Source organism: Peromyscus maniculatus, chromosome 12 (genome assembly GCF_049852395.1).
Source record: "Peromyscus maniculatus bairdii isolate BWxNUB_F1_BW_parent chromosome 12, HU_Pman_BW_mat_3.1, whole genome shotgun sequence".
NCBI lineage: Eukaryota > Metazoa > Chordata > Mammalia > Rodentia > Cricetidae > Peromyscus > Peromyscus maniculatus.
In genome coordinates this window covers 24,296,021-24,315,848 of record NC_134863.1, presented here as the reverse complement: position 1 = coordinate 24,315,848, position 19,828 = coordinate 24,296,021, and the positions used below count along the sequence as shown (strand labels likewise).

At 43.9% G+C, this 19,828-nt stretch overlaps 1 protein-coding gene across 26 annotated transcripts in view; it reads right to left on the bottom strand.

Annotated features, from left to right (window-relative positions):
- Nucleotides 1–19,828, bottom strand: part of Lrch3 (leucine rich repeats and calponin homology domain containing 3) — a 108,219-nt gene that overhangs the window by 2,109 nt on the left and 86,282 nt on the right. For 7 of the 26 annotated variants that reach the window (XM_015993370.3, XM_042259205.2, XM_076548781.1 and 4 more), the window contains 5 exons: nt 15,532–15,574; nt 14,623–14,730; nt 12,093–12,199; nt 10,884–11,021; nt 5,187–5,264 (listed from right to left, as the gene is read on the bottom strand). In XM_015993370.3, the coding sequence (XP_015848856.2) occupies nt 5,187–5,264; nt 10,884–11,021; nt 12,093–12,199; nt 14,623–14,730; nt 15,532–15,574 (474 nt within the window). Of the gene's footprint in view, nt 1–1,469; nt 1,796–5,186; nt 5,265–10,883; nt 11,022–12,092; nt 12,200–14,622; nt 14,731–15,531; nt 15,575–19,828 lie in introns of those variants that run through there. The other 19 variants (XM_015993368.3, XM_015993371.3, XM_015993369.3 and 16 more) reach the window with 5 other exon arrangements.

Sequence of the window (19,828 nt, the reverse complement as noted above, 5' to 3'; positions counted from 1 at the left end):
CCAGGGCTACACAGAGAAACCCTGTCTTGAAAAACCCAACCAACCAAACAACAACAAAAAGATGAAATCTGTGTGTGGTTTGCTCTGGGTGGGACACTTCCTCCAGGGCCAATTCCCTGTTGTCTGCTCAGCGGTACCCAGGCCCAAGCCAAGGGCGAGTGGCTAGCTAGGTGCGCAGTGGTCTGGACACCACTCAGAGGCGGCACTTCCACATGCACATCAACTCTGTGGATGTTTCCTAGGAACCTACCATTGCTGGTCTAGACCACACACCAGCCTCTGTGGTGGTTTTGTTTGCTGGTTTTTATTTTAAAGACAAAGATTTGCAAGGTTATCCTGTTTCAGCCTCCTAAGTGCTGGGATCACAAGTGTGTATCACCACCTGGCTTTAAGCCTGACCGTGTGTGTGTGTGTGTGTGTGTGTGTGTGTGTGTGTGTGTGTGTACACGTATAAAAGGACCAAACTCTATAGAACTCAGACAATAATCACAGATTCCAAGATGTCTTAAAAGAAGGCAAACTCACACCAGCACACCTTGGAAAGGCACTGCTGTACAGCACTGAGTCTGTCACCGCGTCAGCATTGGCAGGGACAGTAACAAACGGCCCACTTCAGACAGAAGTGCGTGAGGGAAGCGGATGCCTAGGTTAACCACGATGGGTACTGTGTTCCTGGCAGTCTCTCTTGAGCTGCCGTCCAGTTCTGTCAGTAGAGTGTAGAGACACCATTTGTGAGAACTGCAATCTGAATGCAGCAATGTTGTTCTCGGCCCCAGGTCCTGAAACTGATCTACTAAGCATTCTGAGATGGACCTGCAGTTCTGATACAACCTCCCCAACAGCCTACAAAATACAAATTCACCTATAAAAATGGCTCAAATGTCAGAAATGTCACATTCTAAAAGGATTCTGGCAGTGGATCTGTCACAGGCAGCACCCATGGTAAGCATGGCCAGATCTCAAATGTTGACTCTGGTCATCTGCTCAGTGGCCACAGTCTTAAATGGACACAATGGCTCAGAACAGCAATCGGGGCAACCCCCAGGATCTTTAAACTAAAAATTCAGACCAAACGAAAAACAGTAAGTTTCAATGCCCTGTGCCTTCTAAATGTCCAAATACTGTTAGAATGACAGGCAAGTTAGGATTTCAGGGCAGAGAACTAAGTGACAAGGTATTCCACATTAGAAAGGGTATCAGTAATTTCATGATGAGCAGCTGTTGAAAGGCTCAGACATTCTTTACTTCAAAACTGAAGCTGTAGCATAGTAGAAAAAGATGGACGGAGTTCTCTATGGCTCAGGACTGCATTAACAGAAACGCCTCACCCCACCCCCACCCCCACAGGCCCATGAGAAACAAGGCCACAGGGCAGGCGGGAAGCCAATGACCAGGAGAGAGAATCTCTGCTGATCTCTGTTAGCCATCGCTGGTGCCTACTGTGGACGCAACGCCCCTCTGCACACATAGGACACGATGCATCTACTCAAGTTAGCACTCTGAGAAAACGTGCTTTTGTCACTAACGACTCTGTACGAGGAACAAACCTTCCCCAAACACAGGAGGGCGGTGGAAGGCACGGGCTGCACAGTCAGCCATAGGGGAAGAGCCGGTAATAAAGCACACAGAGAGTTAACATTAAAGCACAGTAAAATGCCACGAAACCCAGAAGCTGCACAGACAAGGAGACAAAGCTGGATTCTTCCGCATGGGCCCCGAGAGAAAGCAGTGTGTCGACAGGTCTTTTAACGCTGAGGTTTAGCTGAAGGATGTCGGAAGGGGAACAGAGAGTGTCCTGTCCAAAGGCCAGCAGGGAAGGAAAACAGAAAAACATAGTCAGTGGAGCAGAAGCAGACACGGACAGAGCTCAGTCAATCACGCCAGCCGCGGTCAGACGCACACCCTGCGGCGGCGGCGGCGGCGGCGGCGGCATTGGCATTCTATCACAAGTAGGAAAACGCTGACAACCCAAACCCTGGCTCTTCTCTGCAGCACACAGATGACTTTTCTACCGAGCGGCAGAAGGAAGTCTGCTTGTTGGTGGCTAGCCATGAGCATTAAGGGAACCATGGACAGAGCTGGCGTGTGGCGTGAGGCCTGAGAGTGGGGCGGTGAGGAGGGGTGTCCTCATCTCAATTCCCTTCTTCCTTGTTACAGAGGAAGAGTAGGGCACAGAGGGAGGACGCTGACTAGAGAGGGGTAATCGAGAAGCAGGCAAACCACAGAGGCTCCATGGCTGAGGCAAGCCTTGTAATGAGGGAGGTTTACTACAGAGTAAACCATCAGATGAAGCCATCACCCCTAGATCTGGTTCACTACTACACACAACAGAAATGGAGAGAGCATCTAAAGCTACCATTAGTAAAGTATTAGTGGACTCAACCTGGAAATGTTCTTTAACATACACAATAATTCTAGGATATAAGATAGTAGACTCTAATGCAGGTTTTTTTTTCTAAATGCAAAACTTTTAATAAAAGCACAGTAGTAAAAGTGAACATCTATATACTCCCCTATCCCGAGGCTTCTGAGTTTCCCTATTTAATGATTCCTTCATATTTTGAGAGTGAGCTGGGGATGGACCCTAGGAAGGACTCTCCTATTGCTACATCCCCAGCCCATTTTCCAATAATTCGACTCATTTTTGTTTATCATTTGTCTTTCATTTTATTATTGTCTGAAATAGGGTCTCATGCTGCCCAGCCTTGTCTCAGACTCACTATAGAGCTGAAGATGACCTTGAACTCCATACCCTACTGCCTGCATTTTCCAAGTGGAGGGATTACAGGCATGCTTCACCACACTGGACACAGAGTTCATCTCGCACAACACTTTTTAGTCATACTGAGACGTAACGACCTGTATAGTTATTTTCTACCTGGGCACCAAGTCGACACGCTTAGCTACTACAGTGTAGAACAACTAAGTTCCCCGGCTCACAGTCTAGTCAGGCCAGAGGGGGTGAGAACAAACAAGACTGGGAATGCCAGCTTGACGCTACCACCTTGTGAATCTGTTCATTATCCTTCCTTCTGTCCAGAAAATGACTAATTTTGACAGAAATAGTAGCAAAACTAGAGCTCATCTTCAACTAGCAGAGAAGTGGGTGGAAGGCAGAGGGGGAAGGAAGAGGTGGCTTGTGTGGATGTCCATTTCCTCTTTCTGGCAGAGGAGCTGAGGGTGTGGTGTGGATGGAAAGAGCCCCAGGCTAACCACCTGAAAAAAGATCAGTTTTGAGCTGTACCTTTTCTGTCTCTGTCTCGCCTTTGAATAGCTCAGCTCAGGTAGAAGCGGCGGCGGCTGAGCTGTAATGAATTCTCGTAAGCCCTGCTTGGGAAATGCTGACTTACACGCATGCTTTAAAGCACAGGGTTTTCTATCTTGCTGACCAAGGGCAGTGACATTCTGAAAGAGTTCCAGGTTCTGGCCTTTACATCTGAGACAAGATGGCTCTGGAGAGCCTGGCAGGCAGCTCTGATGTCTAGAAATGGTGCTGAGGAGGACTCTCAGCAGGCACTGACATGGCAGAGCCAGCATGTTCCTGCTCTGTGCTTCCCATCTTCTGTACCGGCACGTGCCACGCTCTGGTCAGTACATCTGATATGTATGGAACTGGAGCAGGTAGCAGGCTTGCTGACATAAGACAGGAATACCTGAATGCTAATGTGCACATATGGACATTGGGACTTTCACTGTGGAGAAAATACATGCCAGTTCCCTAGAAAATGGGGTAAATGGTAAAATGGTTTCATAAGCTTTTATAAGGTAATGATATAAAAATGAAAAATACTAGTTTGAATTTGTCCCCAAGAATAAAGTAAGTGTACTCAGTAAGGCTAAGGAGCAGGTGTGGAATTCATGCTGGCTAACGAGGATGCAGGTGGGAACTGGCTTTCTCCTCTACTCTGGAAGGTGTGAAGCTGGAGGTGAAGGATGCTCGCTGCATACATGATGCTGTGGCCTCCTGGCTCTTGGTCAGTAAGAGCAGGACAGTGAACTGGGGCAAAGGCATCACTGGGAAGCTACAGGGGTTAAATGGGGCTTAACTTGGAGCAAAGCTGGGTTTCTGATGGGCCCAGGAGCCAATCCTTAGTTTCTGACAGTTAATCAAGCGACTGATAGGAGAGGCTGGTGTTTTTCTCTCTAGAGACTAGACAAAACTAAGGTTTAGAGACTGGGGGGTGTGGCTCAGTGGCAGAGCATGCAGGAGGTCACAGCTTCCATCTCCAGCAACAAAGAAAAGAGAAACTGCCAGCCACACCACACCAAGCTGCTAATTCCTTTACACTGCTGCTAAGCACGGTGGCTGCACCACAGTTCCAGCACTGGAATCTGAGGTGGGAGGAAGCCTGAGCCCCAGAGCTCAAAGACCAACCTGAGTATAAGGCTAGGTCAAAAAGCCCATGTCCAGATCATCCAAAACTCCATGCACCCCTCAAGAGTAAAGCAGTTTTTAACTGCTCTTCAAAAGGGTCACTGAATGAACAGTGTAATAGCAGCTCATAGAAGAACTCACTGTCTTTTTCTAATAGGGCACGTGCTCACACACTGTCTCCACTGTGCTAACTTCCAAAGGATTGCAGCCCAGTGGAAAAATGGGTGGAGCTGTTAAACCTCTAATTTAGTTAACAGGACTACCATCTGAATTAGTTGGTGGTACAGCTATACTCTTTGGGTATTTGATGTTAGCATCTGGGAAATTTGGGTGAATTATACACAAGAACCCTGCTATTCTTGTAACATTTTGTGAAGTCTGAAATTATTTAATAATACATATATTTAAAATGTATTAAAAGCAAGTATTAAAAAACTAGAGCCAACAGAATTTCCAATCTGAACAGTACTTATGTGAAAATATTCTGCTATGTGTACCTGTACAAAGGTCAGCTATCGGGGATGCTTAAGAAAATAGAACAATTATTTTTCACTTATTAGTTATAATACAATTATTTAAATCAATACTTAACAGTCTCTTTACAGATCCTTGGTAATGGGGGAAACATGAAAGAATATTGCTGAAGAGAATACTGACAGAGCCTTGTAATAACACATCATGTTAGTAGTGAGCAGCCTCGTTTGTAGCCCTGGTAAGAACAATTATACTTACACACGTGCACACGTGAACACACACACACACACACACACACACACACACACACACACACACACACACACACACACGTTACCTGAGGGACACCGATTTTTCTGCAAGCATCCAGGAAGTTCTCCACATTTCTCCTGCATTTTGCCATTGTTAATTTAGGCTGCAGCAAGACAAGAAAGGGGGATTAGCACGTTATGGACAAAGGTCAAACAGGATGCAGCTTTAAAAGCAGTCTTGCTGGTTACTTCACACACTTACTGCTGTGCACAGTGGGGCTCATCAAAGTTTCCTTAGAAGGTCAAACAGTGAATGCTAACTTCAATCTCACACAACTGTGGCCACCACTCAGTTCTGCCAGGCGCATGAAGCAACCCCAAGGGTGGGAGTGGGGCTGCATTCAGTAACAGACTCTTTACAGAAACAGGTGCTGGCCTCGGAGAGGAGTTTGCCGCCTTCCAATATCTGCATTTTGCTTTGGTTTAGCAAGGTAAGTGCTAAGAAGGTATTTTATCATTTTGAAACAAAACACACAAAAGAAAATTAGAGAGATCATCAAGAAAATGTGTCACCTAGTGGTTCACTATTCAGATGCGGCCATAACTAACAGTTCCTTTCTTTTGGTTCAGTACTTTTGGAGGCAGCGTCTCACCACACACCTCTGGCTGGCTTAGGACTCACTCTGTACACCAGGCTGGCCTTGAACTTAGAGAGATCTACCTGTCTCTGCATTCCGAGTGCTGGGACTAAAGGTGTGTGCTACCATGCCTGGTTGTATTTTAAATATTATATTAATTTTATAGGTATGAATGTTTTGTCTGCATGTATATCTCTACATTATGTTCACGAAATAACTGCAGAATCCAGAAGAAGGTGTTGAGTCCTCGGCAGCTGGACTTTTGGATAGGTGTGAGCCGCATGTGGGTGTTGGGAATTGAGCCTGGTACTCTGCAAGAACAGCCAGTGCTCTTAACCCTGGCCCTATCTTTTACATTTAACTCATTAGACACTTTGGAAATTAAAAAAGTCTTATCATGGCTACAAAGCTACTTTACAAAAGGTGAATAGTTAACGCAGGAAATGTGAGCTTTTCTGTAAAGATCTCTAAAGACTAAAAATAAAGAGGCATCCCATATTCTCTCAAAGTTCTGTTTTTCAAACTTTGGTTGTTATGGAATACAATGTAAGAAAAACAGGGATTTCATATTCTAAAATGATGTTCAAGTATTGGGTATGGAAGCCAGATGTTTGCAGGGACTATGACCTACAGATTTTTAAATTAGTAAGTGCGTGGACACTTGTACTATCTTTAGAAAGCAAAAGACTTCACTGGTAAAACCTGTGTTTTCTGCAAACATAAACATAATTCCTTGGCATAGGAAGGAACGAAACAGAAGCAGAGAAGAAAGCACTGTGATTTTGATTAGACAGACATGCAGCGGGGCTAGGATTAGCCTCGTCATGAAAGAAAAAGGCAAGCAGTGAGGCGGAAGGAAAGAAACAACTACCTTCCAGTTCTGATGGGATAACTCCAAGGATCAGGACAGACACAGGAAGCCAGTGCACAGGGAGGGCTTCCGCCCTGGCTAGCTTTCTACCGCTGTCAGACACACCCTGACCACAAGTACCTCGGGGAGGAAAATCTAGTTCATCTTACACTGTACAGTCCGTCATGGGGTGTGTGTGTGTGGGGGGACAACGGACGACCAAGCAGGAACTCAAGGAGGATGGCAACCCCGAATCAGGACCGAAGCAGAGAGCACGGAAGAACTGTTTACACTGGCTTGCTCTCTACCATGGTCTGCTCATCTTGCTTTTCTACACAACCCAGAACCACTTGCCCAGGAGGAGCACTGTCCTCAGAGGCTGGGCCCTTACATCAATCATTAATATTAAATATAAATATAAATAGTAATGTTTATAGAAGAACAGACTGACAACGTTGCTATAGGAAGAAAAAAACCATATTTCTGTGCAAAAGCAAGGGTAGAAAGGATAAAGCTAATGCTGCTAATTAAAAACTGATTCAAATGCAATTTCCTATAGCTCATATGAAAATGAAGGATCAAGAGAAGGAGACGTACGGGAGGAGGGAGAGGAGAAGAGAGGAGCACGCAGTGCACACGAGGACTAGTAGTAGTAACTTCAAACACAGAATTGTGGGGCAGAATGGAAGAACACCTGCTCTCCGAGGTCAGAAATCCCACGTTTCCACCCTCCTCTGGAAAATTCAAAGGAAAGGCTCATCCACCAGTGGGATGCAGGCTGCTGGAGAGATGGCTCAGAGGTCAAGAGCACTGGCTGCTCTTCCAGAGGTCCTGAGTTCAATTCCCAGCACCCACATGGTGGCTCACAACCATCTGTAATGAGATCTGGTGCCCTCTTCTGGCCTGCAGGCCTACATGTAGGCAGAACACTGCATACATAATAAATAAATCTTAAAAAAATTAAAAAAAAAAAAATTAAAAAAAAAAAAAGGGATAAAGGAATACAAGTTTGTCAGGATCAGCTTATTGGAGAAGGCCAATATGCTTCAATACAAACACAATGTTTATATGATGTTCAAACTGTAATTTTATGTCGAATGGCAGCCTTGAATGCACGGGACCGTGTGGGGCTTGTCAATCTTGTTTCCCCAGTAGCCTCTCCGCACAGGGACAATGGACAGCTTGGCCAAGATGATGGCCCCTCGAATGGCAGCCAGATGTAGATGTAACCAATCGTATTATTAAAATAAAAAACACAGAGCCAAGGTAAAAGAAAAAAGCCGAGAGGTCAGAGCTCAGAGATAAAATCTTACCTCCTACAGTGCTCCTAGCTTCCCCGAGCGAAGGAGGTACTTCCTGTGTCCCTGTTTAAATAATCTTTCTGTTCTGCCTTCTCATTGGTTGTAAACCCAACCACATGACTGCCTCATCACTGCCTGTAAGTACCGCCCTCCAGGTCTTAAAGGCGTATGTCTCCAATACTGGCTGTATCCCTGAACACACAGAAATCTACCTAGCTCTTCTAACCACCACGCTCTTACTATGGCTCTAATAGCTCTGACCCCAGGACAACTTTATTTATTAACATAAAATTAAAATAACATTTCAGTACAAATAAAATATCATCACAGGCTGCAGCCTCTCTATCATTCACTCCAGACTGCAGGACTCAGTTTTGTCTTAAGAAGCAAATCTTACAGGAACCCACTATCTCCAAAAGTTTCCCCAAAACTTCAAATGGCATGACATAGGATTTTGTCCAGCAAAGTCTAGCCTCTTTTATTTCTATAATGTAAAGCCTATGCTGAATATGAGATCTGAACTGAAAAGAAGAAGAAGAAGAAGATATAAAGAATTAGTTCTGGATATTTAAAATGATCCGAACACTTTTTCAGGCATTGAAAACTTTATTTATTTTTAAGGTAGGTCTCATGTAGCACAGGCTACTTTAAACTTGTTGTATAGACCAGAATGGCCTTGAGCGCCTCATCTTCCTACCTCAAACTCCTAAGTGCTTGGATTACAGGCGTGACCCAGCACGTAACATTGGTTACTGTTACAGAGTGTCGATACACACAGTGTGCGGGGCACGTGTGCTGCAGCGCTCATGGAGGTCAGAGGACAACTCCGTGCAGCTGGTTCATTCCCTCCCCTTTAATGTGGACTCCAGGGATTGGACTCCAGTGGCCAGGCTCGTGTGGCAAACTCCACCTATTGAGCCGTGTCCAACCCAAAACTTGATACTTGTTTTTGCTTTTGAGAGAGGGTCTCACTATACAGCTCTGGCTGGCCTGAACTCACAGAGATCCACCTGCCTCTGCCTCCCAATCCTAGTGCTAGGATTAAAGGCGTGCGACACCACCACCTGGCTAAAAGCATCTTTTTTAAAATACAAGAAAACCCTTTTTAATTATACCTAAAGCATTACTGAGCATATACAGCAAAGCAAACTCATGTTAAGAAGGTTATATTAAGAGCTGGGAAGACTGCTCAGAAGATAGAGTGGCTATTGCTCTGGCAGATGACCAGAGTGAGCCAGAATTCCTAACACCTACATAGACGCTCACACCATTCTGTGAGTCCAGCTTCAGGGGACCTGACACCCCCTTCTAGACTCTGCTGGAAGAGCAGTCATACGTACAGACCATATTCAGATAGACACATACACATAATTAAATAAATAAATCCTAGAAAAAGGAAGATAACTAAAAATGTAAAAAGATAATGTCCATAGGCCCTGATCCAAATTCTAAGAGGTAGTGTACTCCCCAAATTAGTAATGGTGGCAACTGTCTGAGCATATAGATTAATTCTTCCATTTAAAACCAAAGAAGAGACTGGGTGGTGGTGGCGCACGCCTTTAATCCCAGCACTTGGGAGGCAGAAGCAGGAGAATCTCTGAGTTTGAGGCCAGCCTGGTCTATAGGACAGCCAGGGCTACACAGAGAAACCGTATCTTGAAAAACAAAAAACAAACCAACAAACAAACCAAAGAAGAAAAATGAGGTGGTTCAAAAGCAAACATTGCTGGCCAGACCCCTCATTTCCCACTTTAGACAATGATGGATTTCTTTCCTCTGGCCCTTGTTTTCTACCCTTACTCCTCCTATTCTACCACTGTTTTTGCTGTGTAAACTCCCTTTCGATGCATTTCTCTTATGTGTTTGAGTGTTTGCTTATATGGGTACTACTTGAGTGCCTGGTGCCCACAGAGGTCAGAAGGAGACATCAGGTCCCCTTCAACTGGAGTTACGGATGGTTGTGAACCACCATGTGGGTGCTGGGAATCCAACCCTGGTCCCTTGCAAGAGCAGAGTGCTCTGAACCTGGTCAGCCATTCTCCAGGCCTTATACCACTGATTTCTAAAGGTGAATCTAAAATTTCTTCAAACAGCATGATACTGGGCTAAAACCTGCTATTTACAATGTCTGGTTCATAAGGGCTGGACTTTGAAGGAGAATGCTTCTTAGTAATGTATTTCCTGATTCCACAAGAGATAAGACAGTCAATGAACTCAAAGAAGTCTGGCAGGACTCTGCCAACAGAGCAGCCAGTCTGCAGACACCAATCATAAGCCTGGCTCTAACCTGGAGCCAGGGGGGAGGTCAGGAAACTGCTGACCATAAATGGACAGGAAAGTACAAAGGGCCCTTTCCGCATGCTCCATCTCCACTGCAAACCAGGCTAAGGGCTGGTGGCAGGAGCCTTTCTTTGATGGGCCGGTGTACCAGCCCTCTCTAGGAAGCTCTCACAGGGGGCATTACACCGCTCTGCCTGCTCAACAGTCAACAAGCACTTTTCATATCTCCCCACTATCTACACTGATATAAACCTCTAACTCCTTGACGTGTTTTAAAGCCTCTAAAACACAGTGTAGGCTTAACTCTTAGCTTCATCCGCTGCCATCTGCATCCACACACTCACCCGGTGTGTGATCTAGTCTCAACAACTGAACAATTCCTTTATTTAAGTTGCTAGCTGGCCAATTTCTTACCTATACTTCATAATGGGATTAGTTCAACTTCTCCTCTAGAAGGCTTCTCTGAATTCTCTAGGCAGAATTAACTGGTCCCCTTTTGGTATCTCAACAACATACTTCTTATACACCTCTTACAACACTTAATACATGCTATAAAAGATTGATTATGTATCTGCTTTTTCTGTCGTCAGTGAAAACAGGAAAGTGGGGACTGGGCCCTTGGGATCTGCCTGCATCGCTAGCTTCCAGCACTCTGACTCCACTAACTGAAAAGCATCCTATGAATAGCCAATGCTGCCTGGCACTATAACTTACCACGGCTGGAGATGGGACATGGATGCTTGGGACAGATCGAGGCCGAACATGATTGGCTAAGTGGCAAAGTACAACACCATCAGTTAGAGCCGCTCCAAGGTCACAGGGCAGAGATACTTTTAACCGGTACTCAATATGCTGCAAGGACAGGAAACGCCATGCATTAATTGAAGACTAGCATATAGGATATAAAAGCAAGACAATGGAATGTATCTAGTCTAGTCAGAAATCCAGAAGAAAAGCTGGTGGCATATGCCCATGATCCCAGCATTTAGGATGCTGGGGAGAAGGACTACAGCAAGTTTGAGGTCCATCTGGGGGTTGGGGGTGGGGATGGGGCAACAGTGAGTTCCAGGCTGGTTAGGGCCATAAAGTAAGACCTTGTCTGAAAATAAAAACAACAAAATCAAAACAAAACAAAACAGACTCCAGGAAAAAAAGGAAAGAACTTCGATACTCTAGCCCCGTTGTCCTTCTAACTCAGGTCAGTAACTCACAGGGACGAGTGTCTGCATCACAGCCAGGTGACAGTGGTCGAAAGCACAACAGAAATGACCATCATTTTATGACTTAGGACACCCTAAGTCCTGGCATGGCGGTGTGTGCCTGTGATTACAGACTAGAGAGGAGCAGAGAGGAAGACGGAGAGATCAAGGCTGGAGGGACTGAGTGGGACACAGTGAAAACGTGTCTCCACAAACAAAACCATGAAGGCAAACTGGACACTTGTTCAATTTCAACCCCTCAACACGCACATATGGTTTGAGAGTGTGCACATGCACACGAATCCTCTCTCTTTATAGAAAGGGTCTCGCTATGTCGCACAGTCTGTTCTCAAACTGGTGATCCTGTTACCTCAGACTACTGAGTAGTTACATTCGTGGAGCACCATGCCACGCCTGGCTCTTATGCATTATAACTACTTTTCTGAGATTGCCTTTTAACATGATAAAAAACAGAAATGAAAAAAATGAAAATGAACATGGCTATAAAGTAAGTTTTCAAAATTAAAATTATTCATCTAATTTTCTCAGTAGAAAGTTTAAAGGAATTTCCTCAATAGTGGCATTTCTTTGACACTCATCACAAAATACAGCACACAGTGAACACGATGGACTTATGGTAATGGGAGAAGTGAGCACGTGGACAAAAAGCTATGGACCACAGAGAGGCCATGGCCAAAGTGCGATCCCGAGATACTGCACACACTTTGCGCAGCTGGTCTATTAACTTCAGCTCCTCTTCTCGCTGTCTTGTCACAGGATCTGCGGGATCGGCTGCAGGTGCAGAAGACAGGGGAAGAGCTGCAGCACAACCTAGAAAACGTGAGAGGGAGAGGTCAGCTGCCAGGGCTACCCCTGTCTGCCAAGTTTCCCTGACAACACAGCAGTCTTCTTTTTTCTTTTTCTTTTTTTCTTCTCTTTTTTTTTTTTTTTTGTTTGTTTTTTGTTTTTTTTCAAGACAGGGTTTCTCTGTGTAGCTTTAGTGCCTTTCCTGGAACTCACTCTGTAGACCAGGCTGGCCTCAAACTCACAGAGATCCGCCTGGCTCTGCCTCCCCAGTGCTGGGATTAAAGGTGTGTGCCACCCATACAGCATCCTTACTTTCTGGATTGATGGTTTAAAAGCATTTTCATCTAGGGCTGGGAGAGATGGTTAAGAGAACTTGCTGATCTTGTAGATATAGACCCAGTTTCACTCCCCAGCACCCATCTGGTGGCTCACAAGCACTTGTAACTCCAGTTTCAGGGAAGTCAATGCCTTATATTCTGACCTTCTTGAGCATGATGGACATTCATACATGCAAGTAACACCCCCCCCACACACACACAAAGTAAAATAATAAATTTTTAAAAACAATTACTATTGTAAGAAAGATAACAGAATTATTGAGTAAACTGAAAAGGGTAGTGGGCTGGACAGTGGCTGTGGTGGTTTGACAGAAAATGGCCCCATAGGGAGTGGCACTGTTGGGAGGTGTGGCCTTGTTGGAGGAAGTGTGTCACTGTGGGAGTTGGGGTTGAGGTCTCCTATGCCCAAGCTACTCCCAGCGTCACAGCCTACTTCCTGTTGCCTGCAGATCAGCCTGTATCAGCTGCTTCTCCAGCACCACGTCTGCCTACATGCTGCCATGCTTCCCGCCATGATGATAATAGACTAACCCTCCCAAACTGTAAGCCAGCCCCTCAATCAAATGCTTTCCTTCATAAGAGCTGCCGTGGTCATGGTGTCTCTTCACAGCAATAGAAACCCGAAGACACTAAAGAAACCCTAACTAAGACAGCTAAAGTGCCACTGCAGTTAGAAATTTCAGATACAGAAATACAATGGCACTTAGTTTGAATTACATCCATTTAAAAATGTTTTCTTTGAAAAATACAGCAGATATGTAAAATTACATAGTCCTAAATAGAGGTCAAAACTTATCCTTACAACATGAAATGGCTAAGTGCTATAAGAGAGATTTGCCAAAGGGTACCAGTATCCTAACCTCAAGGACCATAGATGTCTTTTGTCCATTGTAGACACATTTCTAAACAGTCTTATTAAATAAGAAACACACAGCCAAATACAGAGTTAAAAGCCCAAGAGATCAGAGCACTAGCGAGGAGAAAAGACTACCTTATCTTACCACTCACTGACGTCCTTCCCCTCCGAGACAGACCTTCTCCTGTGTGTCCTGTCTTTATTGCCTTTCTGTTCTGCCTTCTCATTGGCTCTAAACCCAACCACATGACTTCCTCATCACTGCCTGTCTATACAGACCTCCAGGTCTCTATGGTTGGTACTGGGATTAAAAGTTCGTGTCACCACGCTTGGCTGTGTCCTTGACCACACAGAGACTCTGCCTGCCATGTGATTGGATTAAGGGCATGGGCTACCACTGCCTGACTTCTATTTCTGGCTTGCTAATGATCTCTGATCTCCAGGCAAACTTGATTTATAAACATACAAATAAGTCACATTTCAGCACAATTAAAATATCACCATAGCACATTTTTGAGAACTTTCTATAAATTAAACCACACTGTATGTATTCTTTGCATATGGCCTCTTTTGATCAAACTAAAGATATTGATCAGTACTGCACATCTTGATCTATCAGTATTGTTGTATGTATCATTTTCACTACTTGCATGACGTTCCACTGTACAGATACACCAATGTTCATTCCCTTTCTACTGTGAACATTCAATTTGGTGCTATGATAAATAATGCTACTAGAAATGTTTTTGTATCTATCTTTTGTTCTACACATGTGATTATTTCTCAAAATAAAACTGCTGGTAATAGGTATACAAATGTTCAACAGTTTGTCAATGTGAAAGATCTGAGAAAGAGTTCATAATAAGGGGAGGATGTTCTTTAACTGAAAGAGCATTTTATTTGTTCAATCTGTTTTTGGTTTTGGCTTTTGAGACAGGATCTTGCAATGTAGCCAGGGCTAGCCTTAAAATCAATTCTGCCCCAGCCTCTTAAATGCAGGAATTATAGGTATGTACCATCACGCATAGTTGAAACACTATAAAATATATTTTATATGGTACTAAGAAAATTTCTAATCCAAATAAAAAACCCCAAGATGCTCCTAATTTCATGTTAGTGAGGTTACAGACACCTGCAGAGCTAACTCTTGCCAAGACGGTAGCTAGGTGTGCAGCTGAAAAGTGTGTAAGAGTTTTCCCATCATTGTGTAAGGCCACCCACTCTGCCATGCCTTTACAATCACCACCACTCACCTTTGTTAGTTTCTGCCCTAACAGCGGCTCGGAAAAGGAAGCTTTCAGGGCGTTGGGACTGATTTCTCTGGGTAGCAGCAGGAAAAGAATATGCAGGGGAATGATGGACTATATCAGCATGGAAAGCAAGATGAGGTTAATGGAGATGGGAAGCAAATCAAAGATGATGTAAACAATGTCACAAAAGTCTGATAAATAGCACAAAAGGAAAATCAAACAAATATGGCAATGGTATAAAATGATGATTCTATTCATTAGCGAAAAACTCATGTATAAAAGTAAAGCTGCTTATTTATTTTAAAAATTCTATTATTTTTAGTATATCAACATTTAGTATATCAGATGCAGGTTAAAAGTTAATACAATGAACTTAGTCTCTTGCAAACCTATAGCCCTGTTAATTCCTATTCATTTTTTTCTTACCAAATGGCTAACTAGTAAAAAAGAAATCCTAGTAAGGAGGTGCTTGGGGGTTGACTCAGTTGGTACAGTGCTTGCCTCGCACTCATAAAGCCCTGAGTTTGATCAGCTGGCTCCCCAGCACTATGGAAACCAGGCATGGTGGCAGAGCTAATGCTCTGGGGTTGGAGGAGATGCAGGAGAATCAGACTGTTCCTTATCTTTATACCAACTAACAACCAGCCTGGGTCACATGACATGTTCATCTCTGTTTCTGTGTCTGTCTCCTTCTCACTCTCTCACATACACAAAAATCCTGGTAAAGAATACCTGTGGTGAGCCTGGTAACAGGCACCTGTTGTAATCCCAGTATTTGGGAGGATAAGGCAGGAGAACCATTAGTTCTGGCTAGCTTGGGTTATATAACAAGACTCTGTTTCTCTGTCCTCCACCCCCGTCAAAAAAAAAAAAAAAAAAAACCATTAGATACAGCATTTTTGTGTCTATTACCTGTCTCTGTTGTAGGAAAGCTTGAGGTAACTCTGTCATCACTCTGTGGAGAAACAGATAATATCAAGTTACTACCCAAGAAAGGGCAGTGTCCACATTTTAGTAACTTAGGGAATGTAAGAAGCCATGCAACTTCCCTTCAAAACTAAGTCTAGAAATGAAAGTTTGGTGAAATTGATTGATTTTCTTAAAAAGACAAATTTTTTGCTTAGTTATGTTTACATAATGCATTCTCTAAAGATCTAATGACCTCTCCAAACACTGTGGGAAAGGATCATTTTAAGACAAAAACAATTATTGAGAAATATACCAGAAAGAGAAACTTTACTTTTTTTTTATTACATTATTCTTTTCATTATTTTATACACCGATCACAGTTTCCCCCTCTCCTCTCCTCCCATTTCCTCCCCCCACCCCCTTCTACCTCTACCCCATCCACTCCTCCTCGGTCTACATTCAGAGAGGGTAAGGCCTCCCATGAGAGTCAAGGAAGCATGGCACATCAAGTTGAGGCAGGACCAATCTCCTCTCTCTGCAACAAGGCTGGGTGAGATAACCAATCCACCATGGGGAATGGGTTCCCAAAAGCCAGCTAAGTGCCAGGGACAGATCCTGATCCCACTGCCAGGGGCCCCACAAACAGACCAAGCTACACAACTGTCACACACATGCAAAGGGCCTAGGTCGGTCCCATGCAGGCTCCCTAGTGACAGGACCAGAGTCACTGAGCTTCCACGAGCTCAGATCAGCTCTCTCTGTGGGTTCTTCTGTAATGACCTTGACCACCCCTTGCCCATATAATCTGTCTTCCCTCTCTTCAATAGGACTTCCTGAGCTTGGTCCAGTGCTTGGCTGTGGATCTCTGCATCTGCTTCCTTCAGTTACTGGATGAAGGCTCTCTGATGACAATTAGGGTAGTCACCAATTTAATTACAGGAGAAGGCCAGTTCAGGCACCCTCTCTACTATTGCTACGAGTCTTAGCTGGGGTCATCCTTGTGGAAACCTTAATTTCCAATATAGTTTCCTTTTTTTTTTTTTTAATGATTTATTTATGTGCATTGGTGTTTTGCCTGCATGTATGTCTGTGTAAGGGTGTTGGATTCCCTGGAACAAGAGTTACAACAGTTGTGAGCTGCCATGTGGGTGCTAGGAATTGAACCCAGGTCCTCTAGAAGGGCAACCAGTGCTCTTAACTGCTGAACCATCTCTTCAACCTCTCTAATTTAGTTTCTTAAGTACTATTTTTTCTTTAGCGAGTAAGATGCAATTTTCAAAGAAAATGTGATGGTCATTTCTTAATTTCTGTTAAAAATATATTTAAGCCAGGCGGTAGTGGTGCACACCTTTAGTCCCAGCACTTGGCAGGCAGAGGCAGGTGGATTTCTGTGAGTTTGAGGCTAGCCTGGGCTACAGAGTGAGTTTCAGGAAAGGCTCCAAAGCTACACAGAGAAACCCTGTCTCAAACACACACACACACACACACACATATATGTATATGTATATATATATATGTATATGTATATGTATATATATGATACTTAATTGCTGGGATGTGGCTTAGTGGTAGGTGGCTTATATAACATGTTCTGGGTTCAACCCACAATACTATACATGCACACATATACACACACATATATAAATGCACACACAGAAAATGATAGATATTTTCTAGAATATTTGAGTACTAACATTTTCCTTTTGGTTTTATATGACAGGATCTCTCCATGTAATTCTGACTTTCTTGGAACTCTACATAGACCAGGCTACCCTCAAACTTATGGAGATCTTCCTGCCTCAGCCTATGGAGTGCTGGGATTAAAGGTGTGTGCCAGCATACCTGGTCAAGTCCTAACATTTTCAATTCATTGACAAAAGTGTAAAAATGGAGCAGTACCTTACTAAGTGGATATAAAGTTTATCTGCAAAAAGGAAACAAAGTTCAGCTAATCAAAACAGAAACGCTCACTTCCTTAATCACTGTGCAGTCCAGCTCCTTGCCACCTCAGATGCCCACAGACCCTTCCGTGTCCAGTACAGTGGTGGTGACAGTAGAACCTGCCTGCTGGCAGCTACGGCTCTGCAGGTGGCCATTACCTACTTGGTAACCAGAGCATTCAACATCAGCCCAAATGAGACATTTGGTGGGAACTGCGTGTCAGTATGGTGACCCTGACAGTGTGGAAGGGGAAGGACGTCCTGGAATTGCAGCTGGGGATGAATCCAAATTCTAGCTTGTTTTTCCTGTGAGGAATGATGCCAAAGAGCCCACATTAAGCAGGACCAACAATTCATGGGCAGCAGTGAAGGTCGCTATTGAGAACTCATATGGTGCAACACTGAGGAACACGTCTAGGTAACCAAAGCGTTTTCCCTTGATGTCTTCAGCACTCAAGCCTAGGCTTTCACAGCTGAAAGTAACAGGTTTGGGTCTGTGAAAGAATGTGCGCAGGGTGGAAACAGCATGTGAAGTCCCACTGCTGTAGGCAGTGCCCTGGAGTCCTCCTCCTCACTGCCTACCTCATCAGCAGGAAGAGGACTGACTCATTCTAGTTACTAGACCATCTAGCCTGGAGGAGGAGGTGCCACAGATACATAGGAGCCTTTCCTCATGTCTGAATTTAGTTAGGTGTGGAAGGGAGACATACTTTTTGGAAAACTTTTTGTTATTGTTGTTGTTTGTTTGGAGACGGTTTCTCTGTGTAAAGAGCCCTGGTTGTCCTGGAACTCCTTCTGGAGATCACGTTGGCCTTGACTTCAAGAGATCTGCCTGCCTCTGCCTCCCAGTGCTAGGATTAAAGGCGTGCACCATGAAAAGCTTTTTATATCTGCTTTATCAAATGTGAAGTTCATCTTGCAACATTCACTATGCACAGAGGAAGAACTATTGAAATGATGGTGTCAATTTTGCTAACTGGGAAATATTCTACTATTGGTTAAATGTTAATGTTCCCAAAGCAGAGCTCTAAGAAGGGGCTAGGGCTTTCAGAGTCAGAACAGAGTTGGTGTTTGGTTTCTTCATTCTTTTACTCAGAGTCAGCCTTACAAAGGGAATCTCTGGTCTGAACACTTGGGCCTGCTAAGGAGGTTGATCATTAGGCTGCGCACTTGGGAAGCAGGACAGGAGATCAGGGAAGTCCTACCACACAAGCATTAAAGGGTCAACCTCCAAAATCCGGCTAGGGCACAACTGATAGTGTTTTCTGTGCTCTGCCACCCACGAGCCAGCTCTTTTCTAAGGAGAAAAGGGCGTTATTTTCACTTATCTTATGTAAAGTGATTTCCAGTCTTGTGTTGGCATTCAGGGTGGCCCTGTTTCTGCACTGTGTATAATAATGCTGACCTATCCTGTGGCCTGGGCAGACTGAACACTGAGGATCAGCTCACACAGTGCATTGCCTCTGAGGATGCTAATAATAAGTCTCCTTGTCTGTCTGGCCTTGTGCTTCTGTGATCCACAAGAGAGCCCTGAAGGAGTGCTGATGGTGTTCTAGGAATCTGTGTGGGGAGGCAGGGTACTGCTCAGGTGCTCTGGGTTTGGGAGAGTGTTTGGACAGCCAGTCTCTGGTCAGCACTCGAGAAAACTAAATGATGCTTCATTTTTTGTTTTTATTCAAGAAATGTATTTGTCAAGATTCTAGATACAAAAATAAAAATAAAAAATGTTTACTAGTTAAAGATATTGAAGATACAACAGGGGAGTATAATCAAATAAAAACAACAACAACAACACTTTAGGCCCCGATACCCAATTACATCTAAATCTAAGTTTATGACATGATAACAAGAGATTTCTGAATTAATCATGGCTTTAAAATTACATTGGATCTTAGCTAAGAGCTTGAGAAAAGTGGCCAAGACTTTATTTTTTTATTTTTTATTTTTTTGTTTTTCGAGACAGGGTTTCTCTGTGTAGCTTTGGGCCTTTTCTGGATCTCACTCTGTAGCCCAGGCTGGCCTTGAACTCACAGAGATCCACCTGGCTCTGCCTCCCCAGTGCTGGGATCAAAGGCGTGCGCCACCACCGCCAGGCCAAGACTTTAAAACTAAGACATTTATCAGCGTCCATATTTCTCCCTCTCAGGTTTTGTCACTGTCATTAATCTCTTATTTGTAGTTGAAGTTTTGTGAGATGAATTAACCATGATTGAATTTTAACTCTTAGAAATAGTCATACTGTTGAGAATACTCTTTGGACAGATGTCAAAAAACACTTTCTGGTAATTATTCCTTACTTTGATGTTCATGGCCTAAGAACTATTTTTTTTCATTCTCTCTGTCTCTCTGTCTCTGTCTCT